Source organism: Rutidosis leptorrhynchoides, chromosome 6 (genome assembly GCF_046630445.1).
Source record: "Rutidosis leptorrhynchoides isolate AG116_Rl617_1_P2 chromosome 6, CSIRO_AGI_Rlap_v1, whole genome shotgun sequence".
In the NCBI taxonomy this organism is placed as follows: domain Eukaryota; kingdom Viridiplantae; phylum Streptophyta; class Magnoliopsida; order Asterales; family Asteraceae; genus Rutidosis; species Rutidosis leptorrhynchoides.
In genome coordinates, this window is record NC_092338.1 from 439094733 (window position 1) to 439114191 (window position 19459).

A 19459-nucleotide genomic window follows, 5' to 3' on the forward strand; every position below is an offset into this window, starting at 1 on the left:
TATGTGGCGGGTTTTCACTATCTCCCCCACACTTAGGCCCTTCAAGATCCTCTAAATTGGAAATCACCTCATAATCCACTCGAGAATTCACCTTTTCATTATTATTCACTTTGATCTTGTGACCTCCAAATCGCTCAACGAGTTTTTCTACGGTTTTCCCCATTACTTTGACTACTTTTCCATCGGATTCTTCAGACTTTTCAAGTGTATCAACAGATACATTCCCAACACAATTCTCCATTTTGTTATCACTAGATACCTGCTCATTTAATTTTCTCATTGATGGTGGTCGGGAAGGACTAATCGTCTTCGGGGTTACCAAATGTTCATCCTCTTCACATTTAGAAACTTTTTCATCCACCCCAACAAAGGTGGATACTGCCATCACGGTTTCTTTAATCGGTAATGAACAAGTGGTGCAAATAGACGAACTCAACTTGGTTTCAAGAACTTGACTCAAATTTTTCAATTCTCGCTCAAGATTTTGTATCGACTCTTGTTGACTCATCAAAATTTCTGCATTAGTTTTTATTTGAGATTCCATGAATTCACTCGTCATACCCTCTTCACTAAATTTCCTTACCTCCTCTTCCTCTTTCACATCCGGTGCATACTTTTGAACATGTTCATGGTTAATATCCAACAAAAAACAATCCTGGACATCCGGTGTATGTAATGAATTAAAAATATTAATCTGTGATCTCTTATTACCAAAAGAAATGTCCATAACCCCGGTTCTACAATTGATAAGAGTATCAATTGTGGCCAAAAATGGACAACCAAGAATGATCGTCGGTTGGGTCTCCCTAAAATTGGTCTCTGTGTCCATAACTATAAAATCTACTGGGTAATAAAAGTCTTCCACTTTCACAATCACATTTTTCAACATACCCCGTGGAGTTCTCATTGACCGATCCGCAAGTAGGACGAGAATATCTGTATGTTTTAAAGTACCCAACTCGTATCGGTCAATAAGGTTCGATGGCAGTATGTTAATACTAGCTCCTAAGTTCAACAAATACTTTTTGACATTAACATTACCCACCGTAATCGAAATTAATGGTGTCCCCGGGTCCTTAAACTTAGGTGGAAGTGAACCCGAAATTACAGCACTCACTTTTTCAGTTAATTTTACCTTTTTGGGCAATGATGCGTTGAGTTTACGCTTTTGAACACACAAATCTTTTAAAAACTTAGCATATGCTGGAATTTGTTTGATTGCATCAATAAGTGGAATATTTATTTTTACTTGTTTAAATGTCTCCCACATATCATCCGTTTTCGGTCCCTTTTTCCCATAAGGAAATTGGTTCGGGGACTCCAAAGCATTGGGGAATGGAATGGTATTAGTCTCCATGTCTGATTTTCCAATTTCGTTAAAGAGGGGTCCTTTATTTTCCACCCCCTTCCCATGGTCAATATTTTCACTTACCTCATCCTCCTCATCAAGAACGATAGGAGACTTACTTGCATCACGTTGAGCTACCTCTTTTTCACCAACCTTGTTGTCATACTTCTTTCCACTACGCAAGGTGTCTACCATGTTTACACTATGTCCTTTTCTCGAGTTCTTATGATTTGGATTTAACACCGTATAACTCGATATGGTACCCGGCTCCCGATTTTCCTTACTCTCCGCTACATTACCAATTTCTTTAGCCAATGCACCAATAGACTTGTTTTGCACCTCCACTATTTTTCGCATTTCGAAAATAAACACGTCCATCTTGGCATCCGAGCTCGATGGTTGATTGGGTGGAGAACTGTTTTGACTTTGGTTTTGGTTTTGGCTTTGATTCTGGTAATTGTTTTGGTTTTGGTTTCGGTTATTGGGATAAGGATTTTGATAGTTTCTTTGATAGTTGCCTTGATTCTGAAAGTTCTCTTGGTTTTGAAAGTTGTTTTGAGGTCTTTGTTGGGTCCCTTGGGTAGCATTTAGAGCATTGTTGCTGCTCAAACTAAAATTTGGATGGTTTCTCTAACCCGAATTATACGTGTTAGAGTATGGATCAAATCTCCGTCCCTGAACCTCATTAACTTGTTCTTCCATTATTTGTTGATTCACTGGTGGAATCCCATTCCTACACCCGTGTGCGAAATGAGAAGGATCCCCGCATATCTCACAAACTTCCTGAACTTGCGAAACATTACAAGCAAGACCCTGGTTTGGGTTGTTAAATATAAGCATTTTCAAATTATCTAGTTCTTGTTCTAAGTTCCTCGATGAACCACCCGAGTCGAAAACATGATTCACTCGGGAAGTACTAAGTTGTTTCCGATTGACTGAAGCTTGGGTTTTCGAACCCTTGCTTAACTGCTCAAAGAAGGTCCATTCTTCCAAAACGCCCCACCACTAGCTGCCAAAAGGAATTGCCTATTTTGAGAATCCAAACTATCATAGAAAACTTTAACCAATTCCCACTTTGGTATCTCATGGTGTGGGGATGCCCTAAGTAATTCCTTCAAACGTTCATACGCTTCATGAAAAAGTTCACCAGGCAATTGCCTAAAAGATTTTATTTGCGTACGCATGTCCGAGGTCTTACTTATCGGGTAGAACTCCTCTAAAAACTTCTTTTTCATTTTCGCCCAAGTATTAATACTCCGGGCGGGTAAAGAGAGAAACCAACGTTTTGCCTTATCTTTCAATGAATAAGGAAATAAGCGAAGGCGTACCTCCTCATCAGTGAAACCGTTTACCTGATTAGTAGCACATATTTCATTAAACTCGGTGATGTGTTCATATGGTTCCTCATTGGCCATACCTCGGTAGGTCGGCAAGATCGATATGAGTTGAGGTCGGACCTCAAATCGTCGTGTGTTTCCTCCTGCCGTGCAGGAAAAACAATGGGTGAATGGTCCGCATAATCACCCGGTTGGTAGTAGGAGTCTACTCCTCTTTCACGATCAGCCATTTCAGTTTGTTGAACAAAAACTTCCTCCTCGACGTCGGATTCTGATTTAGGCGAGTTTGGTGGAACAATAGGATGTGACTCTGGTGGTGGTTGTGTTGATGCTGAAGCCACCGTCGAGCTTTTTAGAATCCTTGTAGCTTTTCGATTAGCTTTTGCAGATTTCTCGATTTCCGGATTTAAAGGCTCAAGATTTTGATCTCCTGAACTCCGAGTTTGCATACACTAACCTGCACTTCAACAGAAACAAGAATAACGAGCGTAAAACTGACAAAACAAAATAAAAGAAAACAATATTTTTGGGGGGGGTTTTTTTTTAATGATTTTTATGGTTTTTCTAATTTAACAAGAAAGCAATTAAAATAAGAGCTTGCAATCAAGCGCACACCTCCCCGGCAGCGGCGCCAAAATTTGATCAGTGTCGAAGGGTCGGTCAAAAATAACCTAATTACTCTACTTTAGATAGGGTAAGCAGGATTCGTTCCACGGGAAGTTATGGTTAACTAGCAAGCAATTTCAAGATTGGTTTGTTTGTGATTAACTAAAATTAACTAATGTAAAGACTAGATTAACAATTACTAAACAAATGTAAACTTTGAGTATTTAAGAGCATAAACAATGAACTAAATGAAAAGGTTGTAATCAATTGGATGGAAGCTTTTATTCCTTTACAATCCCAATTATGCATGCACTAGTTGAACAAATCCTTATGCTATCAAATTATCAACTAAATCTCATAGACAAGACTTCTTCGGTTTTCTAATTTATGATTATTTTGGGCACAAGCAATGCTACTTACACACGTTGTCTTTATCCATATACTAAATTATAACTAGGTTGGATTAAGCACAAGATGTTAAATATCAATCACTTGTCTTGCAACAATCAATAACTTTCAAACTTGCATTAATTGATAATTCAAAAGATTCAATGAAATTATAAACCAAAAGACATAAGGATTACAAAATCAAGAATCACATAAGTAATTGAAGAACTAAACATACAATAATTGTTCATGCAAGGAATAAAGTAAAAGAGACTAGTCAAGCATGTTGGTGATGATGATAATGATTGTTTCTTGAAGTTGCATGATGAACACTCCTTGAATCTTAGCTTGAATCTTTGTTTGATGATGATTGATGGTGTGTTTTTGTGTGTTTTATGCTCTCAAAACTTATGGAAAATGTGTGAAATTCGTAGCCTAGGGTTTACCTTATATAGGGATGAAGTAGGGTATTCTCCAAGCATGAAATCCCTCAAATTCGGCCTCGAATTCTATCCAAAAATAGCTCCAGCCTCAAATTATGCTCACCGGGCGCAAATTACGCCCGGGCGCCAATTCCAGGCGCCTCCTTATGCCCGAATTCCACCTGAAAAGTTTGTGACCACAGGCCAGGCGCCTCCTTGCGCCCACTAGCCGCAAATTGCGGCTGGGTTCCATTTTTCGCGTCTTTTTCTCGTTTTAACCCCTCGTTTTCGCGTTTCGTCTTGACTTGTTGCCCATTATGAAAACCTTATAAAATAACTTTTTAAACTTCAAATGCACGCGTAAAATCCAACTCTTAATATCAAATACGATCGGTATTTATGAACCGATCAACATACCAAGGCATACACTTTTTTATTGTAGTTGTCTAAATTGTATCATTGACGTGTTATTTTTAGAGTTCAATGAATTTAATCACTAAATTTTTTTATTGTAGTTGTCTAAGTTCTATCATTGAAGCGTTATTTTTAGAGTTCAATGAATATAATTACTAATAATCTTATTTGTCAACGAAGAAATATCGCATGGTACATTTGTGTTGGAAGTAGTTTGATTTTTTAAGTCTGTACTTAATTCCCGTATGTCAATTAAATTTTTGTAACACGACGTATTTTAATATTGTATTTTATTTTTACACTAACTACATAAAATCATGTCTTTATCCCCGACCTCAGCATAACATATACTCTATGTTTGCTCACATCATCACTTTTGTCACCGTAGCGTAATAAAATATGCCCTTTTTGTCTCATTTTCGAATGTATCATCCTTTCTAAGAGTTCTACTTTTATTCAAGGTAAACACCGACTGTTTTGGGATCATCGTTGACTTTGACTAATATTTGACCACCACCTTTAAGAAATTAAATCAAAATTAGTACTAACTCTAAACTTTAGGGTGTGTCTGGGTGACGAGCTTATGAGAGCTTATGCGAGTTCATAGAACCTTGAGTTTATAGGAGTTTGAGCTTATGATATTAATAAGCTATAACTCATAAGCTTTGTTTAGTTAACATTAAAAGTAGAGCTTATTAATTTCATAAGCGCTTAAAAAATAAGCTACTTATAGGGTATGTTTGACTGAGTAGCTTTTTGGAGCTTATGGGAGCTTATGAGAGCTTGAGTTTATGATTTTAATAAGCTCCAAGTCATAAGCTTTGTTTGGTAGACATAAAAAGCAGAGCTTATGAAAATCATAAGCTCTTAAAAATAAGCTACTTGTAGTAGCTTATGAAAAAAAGTAGAGCTTATGAACTCGAAAATAAGCTCCAGCTAGTTTACCAAACACTTATAAAAAATAATAAGCTCCAGCTACCAGCTTTAAAAATAAGCTCCAGTTCCAGCTCTAGTTCATAAGTTCCAGCTCCAGCTATAAGCTCCAGCTCCAGCTAGTTTCACCCAAACACACCCATAGTAGCTTATGAAAAAAAAGTAAAGTTTTTGAACTGAAATATAAGCTCCAGCTAGTTTACCAAACACTTATAAAAAATAATAAGCTCCAGCTACTAGCTACAAAAATAAGCTTTAGCTCCAGCTCTATCTCAAAAGTTCCAGCTCCAGCTACAAGCTCCAGCTCCAGCTAGTTTCATTCAAACACACCATTAAAACAGGAAATTCAATACTTAAATTGTTTAGAATCCATGTTTATAAAACTTCATCGTTTTAGAGGCCACAAAAATTAAGAGTAGCAGCTATATATCTACTGAGTGTTTTACTTCTTAAGATGTGTATCATTTTACAAAGTATTTATTACTTTATTAGTGTTGACATTTGTTTTCTTTTTGGAAAATAGCGTTTGACTTTGATATGTTAATGATCTCATCATAGCGTCCTTATAAAAGGTTACAATGCAGTATGAATATAAGACTATGCTTACAGCCTGATATATGACGCTAGTGACGCTACGTTTAATGTATAGTATATAATAATAAAATAATACCGTGTTGAAGTATAATGTGTAATGTGCAACTTTTGATACTACAGGGACTAAATGTATCAAGTTGACAAAGAGTTATTCAAGTCTGTTATCTTATGTTACAAAGAGACGTTGCTGCTGTTTAGGGTATAGATTAATTCGTTGTTGATTGATAGAATTAGTTCCTTTTCTTCATGTATTCTTTCAATTCGTGTAATAGGTGTGTAAAGCCCTAAGTTTGTAGTTTCAATTCGTTTCAAGTTCAATAAGATTTGGTAATCCTTTGTCTTTATCGAATTCGTGTTATTGCTAAATTATATTAACAAAACGTTGTCCTGGTTCCTGACAAAATTAACAGCATTAAATTTAAATAAATGGTAAAAGTCATATAACTAACATCTTTAAGGACTAACCATTTACTAGTACTATTTTTGAAACCTTAGAAATTTACCCCTTTCGAATTAGAGATTGTATACTTGGTCTATCCATAATACCATGGAGCTTTATAAGGGCTAGAAAGCCTAGAATGGGTCATCGTCTCCCCTAATATTTGAGTAAATAGTGAACCTTTAAGTATGGAAGTTTTGACTTATAATTCAACTAAATTTGAATCCGCAAAATTTGTAGTATCAACAAATTTACTTTGCACAAGTTCTTAAGTTTAAACCTAACTAGCATCATTTAAACCTAACTAGCACGTGGCTTGGAAAACAACCATTTCTCTTTCGCCCAGGATAACGCGACAATGCGAGAAGAGATAGGATTATATTATGATAAATATTAATATTAGATTGATAGAGTTATGCTATCATATGTATTTTTTCCAAAAAACATAATAACATTGATAATGTATTCTAAGATCAAATAATACAACCGATGCAATGCATTCAAAGTGAGTCATAGCCAAACTAAATCAAACCTAAACAAAATGGTCTCACCAATAGGGTGAGAACACGTTTAACTAGGAAGTAAAACAAGACTAAAACCATAGCACATAGAAACAAAATACTGATTATATTAAAGTAGGAACAAGTAACAAACAAAACGACGATTGTCGGGAGAACGCCAACCACTACCGCAACAGAACATGCCAACAACCATATGCACCTTAGCCTTGACAAAAAACCCCAAACCTGCAAAAGACCATATACAACCGACGGGTCTAGACTATATCTTCAACACGAAGATCGTCGTCTGGTCCAAACCCGAAAGCACCACCAGAAACATGAGAACACGATACACCACCCAGCAGCAAAACTCCCTAAACCCGCAACGAAACCACACCTTCCACTACATCCTCTGATCACCTTAGTCTCGGACAAACACCACCAACGGGGTGGTATTTCCCCCAACATCCACATAAGTCACCCTCTCGAAGCTAAATCCTCTTGCCACCATCAGTAGCCACCACCAATAAGGTGTTAGACCACCACAACTCCTTAAAAACAAGAAACACATTTTTTTATCGCCACTCAGCCACCGATAGTCACAACTAACAAGGTGATGGAACACCACGTGTCGTCAATGACTAAGAAAACCAAGAAACTGAAACCTGAGAAGGAAACAACGGCGTTAGCCTCGCCACCACCACTACAGCCATCACCAATATGGTGATGGACCACCATCTGTCGCCTAGACGGAAGACCACCAGCAAGCTCTCCACTGCAGGAAAGGAGAAAAGAGCATGTTGAAAGAGCTGGAACTAACAACCAAAGCTCCCACCGAGAGAACGACGATGGAGGGGGAAAGGTCGTCGGATTAAAGTTCTCTTCGTTAAAAAATGAGAGCAAAACCCTGCCGAAAATAGACTTTGCCGATTTTTATTAGTACATCTTAAAAGGTAGTAATTAAACTTGGTGAGTGACCCGCACACAACCAATGTTTATCTATATGTAACCAACCATGTTTTATGATGATAAACAATCAAGGTTGCAGAAATCGGTTCTCGGAGAGTTCTCGGCAGGGTCTCCAAAATGAGAACTCGGAGAACTCGGGGAGTTATCGGCGGTTGACTTTCGTTGACTTTTGAGATTTTACCTAGTTTTTTTCGAGATTTGACCTATTTTACCGAGATTTGACCGATTTTCTCGAGATTTGACCGACTTTTCCGATATTTGACCAACCGAGATTTGACCGATTTTTCGAGATTTGACCGATTTTTCCGAGATTTGACCGATTTTTTGGCCGATTCCAAAACGAGTTCTCGGCAGGGAGGTCAAACCGATTTCTCCCCGAGAAATCGGTCGAGTTTTCCGATTTTTGCAACACTGTATACAATACAACATTTCAAAGCATGTTTAGTTGTTTATAGATTATCACCCATTAAATTCAAAAAAAAAAAATCATAAAAAATATAAATTTTAATAAATCGTTATTTTTATTTTAGAAACTTCCAAGTTTATTAATGCACTTTAATTTACTTATTTATTTATTTTGGCATTATAACAAAAACTTTTTATAACAAAACACCCTTTCTCAAAAATGAAAGATACATTTTTTTTACGATGATTTTTTTGGTATTAATAGATTGTTTATTTCAACGACCTTCATCATTTGCGTGTAATACACACGTTCCGGCGGAAACCCGAACCCGATCGACGGTACCCTGAAACACATCCATTCGGGCAATGTTCAATTGGTTTAAAGAAAATCATGTCATCCTAAGGATCGAACTCATAACATCTCCCTTCCCATGACTCAAAGGATATCGAGGAACCGTTGGGCTATGCCCGCAAGTTAAATGAAAGATACACTTTAATTTGTTTATTAAGAACACCTTATTGATACTAATTAATTTATGCCTTCGCCATTGCATACGCATCGTTAACGTTATCGATCGATGCACATCCAAAATTTCAGTTCACAAATTCAATCACAACTGCAATATATCCTTCTTCCTATTTGTAGCAACAAGATAAGCAAAAAACTTCATATACTTCACTTCCACTTGAAGTACTCGTCATTCAATACGCCACCAATTTGACCATATTGTAACCTCATTTATCAATATCAACATATATACAACAACGAACAAACCATCTTATATAGCATTTAATTGTTACGTACCTACAAAATAATGAGTAACATATATGCAGTTTTATATATACTACCCCATTCATACTTCACCATTAACTCCCACTTATCATTATATAAATAACCCATCACCAATCCTTCTTCAAATACCATAAAAATATATCATTTTTGTTACATTAGATCAAATCAAATGGGCAGCCTTCCATCTGAGTTTATCACAAAGTGTTTAGATTCACAAGACTTTAAGCCTTTAGACCCTGAAGAATTTCGTGAAATAGCACACAAAACAGTCGATTTCATCGCTGATTACTACAAATACATCGAAAAATACCCTGTTTTAAGCCAAGTTCAACCCGGTTACTTACTTAACCGACTGCCTAAAAGCCCGCCAAATACACCCGAATCATTTGATACAATCTTAAAAGATGTACAAAATGATATTATTCCTGGTATGACACATTGGTTAAGTCCTAACTTTTTTGCATACTTTCCAGCTACAGTTAGTTCGGCTGCATTTGTTGGTGAAATGTTGTGCACTTGTTTTAATTCGGTTGGGTTCAATTGGCTCGCTTCACCGGCTGCAACCGAGCTCGAGATGGTTGTGATGGATTGGCTAGCCACCATGCTTCAACTCCCGAAAACATTCATGTTTTCCGGTTCTGGAGGGGGGGTGATACAACCTACTACAAGTGAGTCAATTTTGTGCACACTTGTTGCAGCTAGAGACCGTACGCTTAACGAAATCGGGGTCGAACATATTGGGAAATTAGTGGTATATGGGTCAGATCAAACACACTCTATGTACTTAAAAGTGTGCAAATTAGCGGGTATATATCCGGTAAATATTCGGTCTATACCCACGAGTGTAGAAAATGATTTCTCACTTTCACCTAAGGTTTTAAAAGATTTCATAGAAGCTGACGTGGCAAAAGGATTTATTCCACTTTATTTATGTGTTACAATGGGGACTACATCGACAACCGCGGTGGACCCGATCAAAGATCTAGCTGACGTGGCAAATGAGTATAGAGTCTGGATGCATGTTGACGCGGCTTATGGTGGGAGCGCGTGTATATGCCCAGAGTATCGACATTTTCTTGATGGAGTTGAGCAAGTAGATTCGCTAAGTTTGAGCCCACATAAGTGGTTACTTAGTTACTTGGATTGTTGTTGTCTTTGGGTCAAAAGCCCAAACTTGATTGTGAGTGCACTTAGTACTAATCCGGAGTATTTAAGAAATAAGGTTAGTGATTCGGGCTCGATGGTTAGTTACAAGGATTGGCAAGTGGGGACGGGCAGACGTTTTAATTCTCTACGTTTGTGGTTCATTTTACGAAGCTATGGTGTTGAAAACCTACAAAATCACATCCGGGCGGATATAAATATGGCGATAATGTTTGAACAATTAGTACGATCGGACCCAAGGTTCGAAATCGTGGTGCCAAGGCGGTTTTCGTTGGTGTGTTATAGGTTGAAACAGTTTAATGGGTTTGAGTCGGGCTATGTTGAGTTGCTTAATAAGAAGCTCCTTGACCGAGTCAATTCTACAGGTCGGGTTTACATGACTCACACAGTGGTTGGAGGGATTTATATGCTGAGGTTCGCGGTGGGAGCCACACTCACGGAAAAATGCCACGTGGTTGCTGCTTGGGAACTAATAAGTGACATGGCAGATGAGTTGGTCAAAGAGTGTTATTCTTCAAATTAAGTAATTGTGATTATCAATAAATTGTAATTTTGTATTTGTGTGATGTATATGTATACCTTTATACTGCTATTTATATTTATTATACATCGAATAAAAACCATGCAAGTTTGTATAATCTATCTATCTATCTATCTATCTATCTATCTATTCTATATATAATAACAAAACTTAAAATAGATCATTTTTAGATAACAAAATTAATCTTAGTCATCCATTAAATTAATCATCAACGATCTAGACCCTTAATTTTCTCCTAAACTTGCTTATGACCTCATAATTCTAGCCTTGAATTGTTTGATTGCTAAAACACCCTTCTAATAATTATTTTTAGGGATTTTATCATATATCTCCTTCTTAAATTCTATAATCACATATTTACTCATTTAAATTGAATAATATCACAAATACCTATGTTAAACAATTAAATGAATCATATATACCCACTTAAAATACATAACACGCACATATACCCATTTTAATCAATTCATCATGTATATCCACTAAAAGCATATATTTTCACATACACCCATTTTTCAATCAATTAAATGAACACGATAATTGATGCATGATAGTGATTTAATGAATCAAAATCACACTCAAAGGTCGTTCAAAAACAATTTTAGGGCTTAGGTTTAGAGTTTTTAGGGGTTAGGTTAGGGTTTAAGGTGTATGGTTTAGGGTTTAGGGTTTAGATTTAGGGTATATGGTTTATATTTTAGGGCTTAGGGTTTAGGGTTAGGGTTTAGAGTTTTCGGGGTTTAGCTAGGTTACGGTATAGATTTAGGGTGTTGGGTTTAGAGGTTAGGTTTAGGGTTTAGATTTACTGTTTAGGGTTTAGGTTAGGGTTTAGGTTTGGGTTTAGGGTTTAGAGTTTTCGGGATTTAGGTTAGGGTTCAGGCTTTAGGGTGTAGAGTTTAGAGGTTAGGTTTAGGGTTTAGATTTACCATTTAGGATTTAAGTTTGGGTTTAGGGTATAGATTTAGAGTTTTGGATTTAGATTTTAGGGTTTAGAGTTTAGGTTTAGTTGTTTTGGGTTTAGATTTTAGAGTTTAGAGCAGTGTTGTAAAAAACGAAAAAAACGGGGGTGTAGACGGGGGTGTAGACGGATTTTGGAGTGCTCCGTCCCGTTTATACATAAAACGTTTGAAAAAACGGAAATCGGCCAAAAAACGGTCAAAAGACGGTCAAACACGGTCCGAGACGGGGAAAAAACGGGTTTTTCTGATTTTTTTCAAGTTTTTTTTTTTTTTTTTTTTTTAAATATTAAACGTTGTGCTATTACTTAGGGTTTCTTTTTTTATGTTTGAAATGTTGAAGTATTTAAACATGTGTGAAATGCTTATGTTTGGAATAATGTAATGTACAATATATATATATATATATATATATATATATATATATATATATATATATATATATATATATATATATAACATTTTTATTTAAAAGTCAACGTTAGTCAACATCCGTCTAGACCTCCGTCTCGACCCCGTCTCAACCGTCTCGACCCTTTTAGGACCCGACCGTCTCGACCCCGTCTCGCGTCTTTTGCAACCTTGGTTTAGAGTTTAGGTTTAGTTGTTTTGGGTTTAGATTTAGGGTTTAGGTTAGGGTGAACTGTCTAATATTTTTAAACTAAAAGAGATGGATTTGGCAGGTTATCATTTTACTATTTATGTTAATGCTATATTTCACTTGATCGTGTAGCTCGCTCAAATCATAGGTGGCAACATGTGCGAGCTCGATAACATGTTAAAACGAATAATGTATTGGTAAAGATTGAAATGTGTTCTGTTGGACTACATCGGTGGGTTGGATAACATATTAAAAACAGGTAATGAGTTATCATCCCCTTTTTCAATTTTAATTAAAATTGTATGGTATAGGTAGTAATTTATTGGTATTAATGGTACATGTTTTTAACATTTATGTTTTAGTATGTGAATTGAGTCTGGTCTGATCAATAAAGATGTGTGACTAAGAGCTTTCTTCAGAGGTGGTTAGTTTGATTATAACATGTGTGTGTTTGTCATGTTATATATGCAGTAGCTTTGTTAGTAGCTTTGTTAGTAGCTTTGTTAAGAATTGGCATATAGTCAGTGATAATCATGGTGTTTTGAATGTCACTCAGGCCTCCTTCATCTTACATATTATGCAGGTAGTGAACTCTCTGGTTTCAACATAATAAGGTTTTTAAGTAGATCATTAAAAAGTATGTCTAGCAAACGGGTCAGGTTGGATCGGTTTGGGTAACCGGTCAAAATGATTTTGGGTTAAATTGGGTCATAGGTCAAACGGGTCAATTTCTTAAACGGGTCAGGTTGGGTAGGTTTAGGTAACGGGTCGAAACGGGTCACATGTCAATTGGGTCAAATGGGTCAAATGTATTTATATTTATAAGTTATACATTTTGGTGAGTTTAGTGATGATATACATCTGTTTAAACTAATAACATATCGAAGTACTTTTTTAACCTTTTATTATAAGAAACTCATTTTAACACAAGCTGGTTTTAGAGTCACGGGCCATGGAGATGTAGATTGAAAGCTTCCAATGCATAATAATGTATCATGTACATGTAATTCAAGCTTAAATGATGGAAAGTCACACAAATCAGATGTTGTTTTTAGATATTAGCCTGTTGGAGAGCTCTAGCTATATCTTATGAATTGGTAGTTTTGGAATGTCTTTTAACTCTAATGGGTCAAATGCCATTTATAATGAACTTAACTAAAAGTGTAATGGGTCAAGTGGGTTGTACCTCAACTTCATACAGTGCCTGCTATTGACAGATATCGATATCTCAAACATAGTTTGCTCATACCGGAATTCTTTATTTGAACTTTTTAACATGACGGAGTGACCAAAAATGTAGTAATTATTATAGGGTGATAGCTTTGTACCATAAGTAAATGTATAGTTTTTATATTTTTGTTACTATGGCGTAGGTTTTATTTCGCATGCACATAGATTTAGAGGAATTATTAGAAAATAGTTGTTATGAGGAGAAAAAGCTTCAGATAACTACATGGTAATGTACCAACAATTTTTTGAAAATGCTATTGTATTTTAAGTTGTATGAATTAAATCCAAAGTTTTTGAGAGAATTTGTTATTGGAGCCTAAAGTGTGCCTAATTAAATGGATTTCATGTTTAGTCGCATCATTGGCCAATAGGTGGTGAAGGCATGATTCGGAAAGGAACCCTACCACTTCTTCAGATTGGTTTACACTTTATTGTTTTCTATTTAATAATTACAATTGTTGTAAGCATCCTTGTGTCTGCTTATTTATCCATGTGTAAAAACTTAAATTTCTTTATCAATATGTCTTTGTGTATAAAGCTACTGATGTATAAAGCTACTTACTTAAATCATCACACTTTCTATAACACTCGTAGAATAGTGCTCGCGAAATCGTGGGCCTTAATATATAATTTATAAAGCATGTTTAGACTTGCATTTACGGATTTTTTTTTATCATTTGCTCAACAACTATATAACAATATTCTATGATTGTGTCCGTTACTAAAAACCACGTAAATAATATAATGTTTCACATTAAGTACTTTGTTTGGTCCCGTAAAGTAGCCCAGCGAATTCGCGGGCATTAAACTAGTAACATTAATTTTGAAGGGTAAATTATACGTGGCTTATGAGTTAAGATTATCGATAAATTGTATTTTGGTATTTGTATATTTGTATTTGTATGTTGTAAATGATTAGGTAGACGAATTATGTCGGATTACATAACGGTCTAAACTCGATCTAAAAGCGTAATTCAATAGAACGAGGGTTAATCGAGTTACGGGTCATTATCTAGATCGAAATAGCCAAATCTAGACTTCTAGGTAAATTATAATGGTGCCTAAACATTCTAAATCGGTGGATTAGAGGTAGGAGACGATTATAGAGCAGATAAGGTCAATTAGGTTGATTGAAATGTATAACCTAAGAATGAAATAAGAAACTCGTATATATATTCTCTGCAGGGACAATCTGTCGACTGACCTCGTCAGTCAATCGACTGTCCTATTTAGTCGATCGTTGATCAACTTACACCGACCTAGCACTCTCGGTCGACATTGGCTACAGTCGATCGATTGACAACGTCTGTCGATCGACTGTCTCGTCACTTTAATTATTGATTAAAACGTTTGTATACAATATCAAACACTCAATAGTCACAAATGTTATTATATGATCAAGTGTATAAGACCGAATTTCATCGTAAAGTATATCGAACTAGGTATTCATAAGAACACACATAGTAGTGGCACGTCAATAATTATAATTCCGTAGGTTATTGTTTATTGTTTATTGTTTATTGTTGATACAATATTTATAGAGTAAACTCTAATGGACCATCTATCTATAAATAGAAATATAGAATGAAAATAATATAACTAGTGACTTCAATCTTGATGATGATGTAACTTGACAAGTCTAGTAGTTGTGACTCTTAGCTTCTTGCACAATCTTTAATTTTTTTCTTAAGAATTTGAAATTTTTAATTAAAGAAACTAAGAATCAAACAAAAATAAAGAAAAGTTGGATAAAAATTAAAACATGTTTTATGATATTATATAATACAACACTTTAAATCACGTTTGATTGTGTATAGAAAAAAAGGATCATCGCCCAATTGAAAAGGAAAAAACTTTCTTCACATGGAATTCAAAAGCATGTCAGTTGGAGGAAATTCACAAAAATTCAGCGTAGGTGGGATCGTAATTCAACAAACGGCGATTTTTTTATTAGAATTTTGATCGAGTGGATGAGTTAAAGAGCCGTAAGCTTTAGAAGAAGCCACGAAAACTTAAAAAACATAAAAAATTATCAGTTAAGAAAAGATCGAAGAGATTAAGTGATAGAATTGCATATTCGTTGAAGGGGAATGCGGCGAGAAAAAAGGTAATAAAGGCGGCCAACTATTTTAGGTGGCGACGAAGACAAACCGTTTTTGGTGGCGGCGACATCAATCCATTTTCAGTGGTGACGGTGACAAACCTTTTTCAGTAGCGGCGACAAAGAAGTAAAAGAAGGCAGAAGAACGACAAGAACCCTATGGCTCTAATACCATGTGGAATAATTATAACCCCGTATGCTATTGTATTTTTTGAATATTTATAGAGTAGAAATGCATATATTTAACTAAACCCTAATGGTCCATCTATACAAATGGGTTGGAACATCCATAATGGTCTATTTTAATAAAACTTGATGTACACTTTACCATTATTCGGGAACTTTGAAGGTAAAAAATGGAGTGATTCAATGTTCAGAGTATATGTAGATCAATACGAAAATATAATGGAAATAAAAAAAATTGCAAGATTTCCATTTGAGACTTCGGGTGTGGAACTACGGTTTTCTGAAGTCCTCTGTGAAATTTTGATGAAACTTTGGGTGGAACTCGCTGCTAGGTTTATATTGAAGATGCACATTTGAGGTAATAAGATAGATTCTCTGAAATATCTCATCTTTTGATAGTCTTTCAAGTGTATATAGACAAAGAAACATGAACAAATTAATGCGTAGATTTTAGCTTGTTTTGTATATTTTCAACTTCAATATTAATGAATTATCGATGTTCATTAATCAGTCTATATGTATTTACTGACCTCAAGAAAAATGATGTTTTGTTTTAATTAATGTTTGGTTCAATTTCGTTAGTTAACTCAATTCGCTGTAGATGGTAGTATCTATTCATCAATTGAATTGTTCAAATCAGGATCACTTCAAAATCATTTAAATTTTTAGACCTATAAAATTTTAAACGGAATAATCGATCGATAGCTATTACTAACCAACAAATTTAAATCTAAAAACTCAAATAATAATTACTTAATTGACTTGAGTAACATTACAGAACACACCCTTATACATACAAAAACTACCCCTGCATCTTCATCTACATTAATTAATTTCATCATTATATATCATCTTTATTGTATCCATTTATGCACTCAAAACACAAACATGATTTATCAATACATGTTTTGTGCTCATGATCAACTCGTGCTCGTTGCCTGAGAACCACCGGTCGAAGGGTTACTTTGCGTTTGTGAAGTTTGACTCGACGATGACTCAGTATAAAACACGACATGATCATCATTATCAGCAAACAACTTAAGAGATCGCGGCATAGGTGGCATGTTAACGTCCAAAACGCCATCAAGAATCTGTTCAACTTGACTCATAGCAGGCCGACTTTCTTCATCGTCTTGTATACACCAACAAGCAACTTTACATAGTTTTAAAACTTCATCAACATTTGCTTCACCGTTTAATCTTGGGTCTAAAAGACTAATAATATCATCACCTGTCATAAGAACATTTGAAGCTTGCATAGGGAAAAATTTGTTTTTCCCTTGTTGTGATTCTGCGTTTCGTTTACCACTTATGAACTCGAAAATCATCATTCCGTAGCTATAAACGTCTGCTTTCGTTGTAATAGCTATTCCCGATAACCATTCGGGTGCTAAATATCCTCTAGTTCCCCTCATTGTTGTCAAAACCCTACTAAAATCTCGACCCACGAGCTTTGCAAGACCAAAATCCGCCACTTTTGGACATAAATCATCGTCTAAAAGAATGTTTTCCGGCTTTATATCACAATGAATGATACAATCACGACATTTTTCGTGAAGATAAACCAACCCTCGTGCAGTTCCGAGCGCAATCTGATACCTCGTTTTCCAATCTAGAAGCTTCTCGGTACTAAAAAGATGCGCGTCTAGAGAACCATTCGCCATGTAATCGTACACTAATAACTTACTATTATTATCCGAACAAAATCCACGTAGACGTACAAGATTCACATGTTGAATGGCCCCAATTGTACTAACTTCTGTTCGAAACTGTTTTTCTCCTTGACTAACACCTTCGAGTCTCTTAACTGCAACGATACTCGAATCAGGCAACGTGCCCTTGAAAACAGAACCGAACCCACCTCCTCCTAATTTATCGGAAAAATTCTTGGTAGCAATTTGTAAATCTCGATAAACAAACGAAACCAACGAGCCTTCAACTGTTGTTTTACCAGCCGATTTTCTATTTCGATATATCAGAAACCAAACCAAACCGACGAGTATGACCACACCTACAACCGAGCCAACAACCGCACCAATAATAACCGCATTATTCTTACTTTTACTAGGAAGATCTTTTGAAGCAACTTTGACATATACTGTTACTTCGTTACTATTATCGTCTGAAAGATCCAAAAGTTGTGTACTCCAAATCGAACAACCATTGCTGATGTCATAAGAGTACGCGTTACACGTGCAGTTATTCAAGCATGAACTCTCGCATTCTCGAGAGGTTCCAACGCTTAAAGCAGTCGAATTTGGAGACTTCCTTGAATTCGAAGATGAAATAGGGAGAAACTCGTATTTTTCGTTTGTTCTTCCGCATTGTAAATCGGTTTTTCTGACACAACCACCGGAGAAATCACTTAGATCCCAATCAGTCTGTGATCTAGGAGTGAAACCAGTTAAGCAGTTGCAAAACGGTAAACCGGTTTGTCTACAAGAACCAAAAGCACCACAATAATCATAAACCTCACATTGTTGTCTTGGTTGAGACCAAAACAATTGCCATTGTTGTGAAGGTTCTAACCATGAAGATTGCTTGATTTGACCAGAAATATCCATAACAAATCTTGATATAATCGTCGGATTATACAACGAATAAGTGAAATAACTCTCGTTTTCATTCGAAATATAACTAAAATTATAGATATAATTCAACCTCATTTCAGGAACTAATTCAAAAATCTTTTCTTTTTCATTCCAAGATCCACTAGTCCAATATTGAGTAGTTCTATTCCATTTAATAATATATTGGGCCCCAATTGGATCAAGCTCTAAAGAAAACAATCCTTCAGCAGGATCTTCAGTACTTTTCCATGAAGTTAAAAGTTGTTTTCTTCCGGTTATATTATTATAAGCAATTCTACCACCAGGTAACCAAGTATCAGCAGGAAAATCAAAACTTTGCCAAATATGTTCATCTGAATTTGACCCATTATTTCTCAAAACTAAGTTACCATAATCATTAAGAACAGCAACTACAGAGTTTGACTTTGAGGAGTTGACTCCAGTTGACCAAATTGGTAACTTTGACTCATTTAATAACACTAGATTCCCATCTTGAATTAACAATTGTGAATTGAATGTATCAGAAACAGGTGTTTCTCTATTAGCAACCCATGCAATAGTTTTTGTGGAAACCTTCTTATACCATATGCCAATATAATAGTTAGATGAATTACCTGCTCTGAAGAATCCCAACTCAAAAGTTTCATTTTTTGAAGTAATTGTTTGATCTCCAGAAATAGATTGATTTGCAGTGATGGTGTCAGCTCCAGATGATAGAGAAATTATAAGAGAAAAACAGAGTAATTGGAAAAACACCATTGAAGTGAAGATAAATTAATAGAATTCAGAGAAATTATAGAGTTGATAGAGATGAAAGCATGTATAAGATTTTTTGGTTTATAATTAACTTTGTCATTTGTGTTCATAGGTAGGATCTGACTTAAAAGATTGAGAAGATTTGGTTTCTGTTTGTATCAGGTTTTAAAAGTCAGTAAAAGTATTTTGGTTTGACAATTAATTAAG

At 35.6% G+C, this 19459-nt stretch overlaps 2 protein-coding genes across 2 annotated transcripts; one reads left to right on the forward strand and one right to left on the reverse strand.

Annotated features, from left to right (window-relative positions):
* The first annotated feature begins 9316 nt into the window (after nucleotides 1-9316).
* Nucleotides 9317-10834, forward strand: LOC139855309 (tryptophan decarboxylase TDC1-like). Its single transcript, XM_071844540.1, has one exon. It carries the CDS (start codon nucleotides 9317-9319, stop codon nucleotides 10832-10834), a length of 1518 nt encoding a protein of 505 aa, XP_071700641.1.
* A 5819-nt stretch (nucleotides 10835-16653) lies between these two features.
* On the reverse strand, nucleotides 16654-19366 carry LOC139851428 (G-type lectin S-receptor-like serine/threonine-protein kinase At2g19130). The gene has a single exon (XM_071840462.1). The coding sequence runs from the start codon at nucleotides 19253-19255 to the stop codon at nucleotides 16847-16849; it is 2409 nt and encodes an 802-aa protein (XP_071696563.1). The 5' UTR covers nucleotides 19256-19366; the 3' UTR covers nucleotides 16654-16846.
* Between the last annotated feature and the right edge of the window lie 93 nt (nucleotides 19367-19459).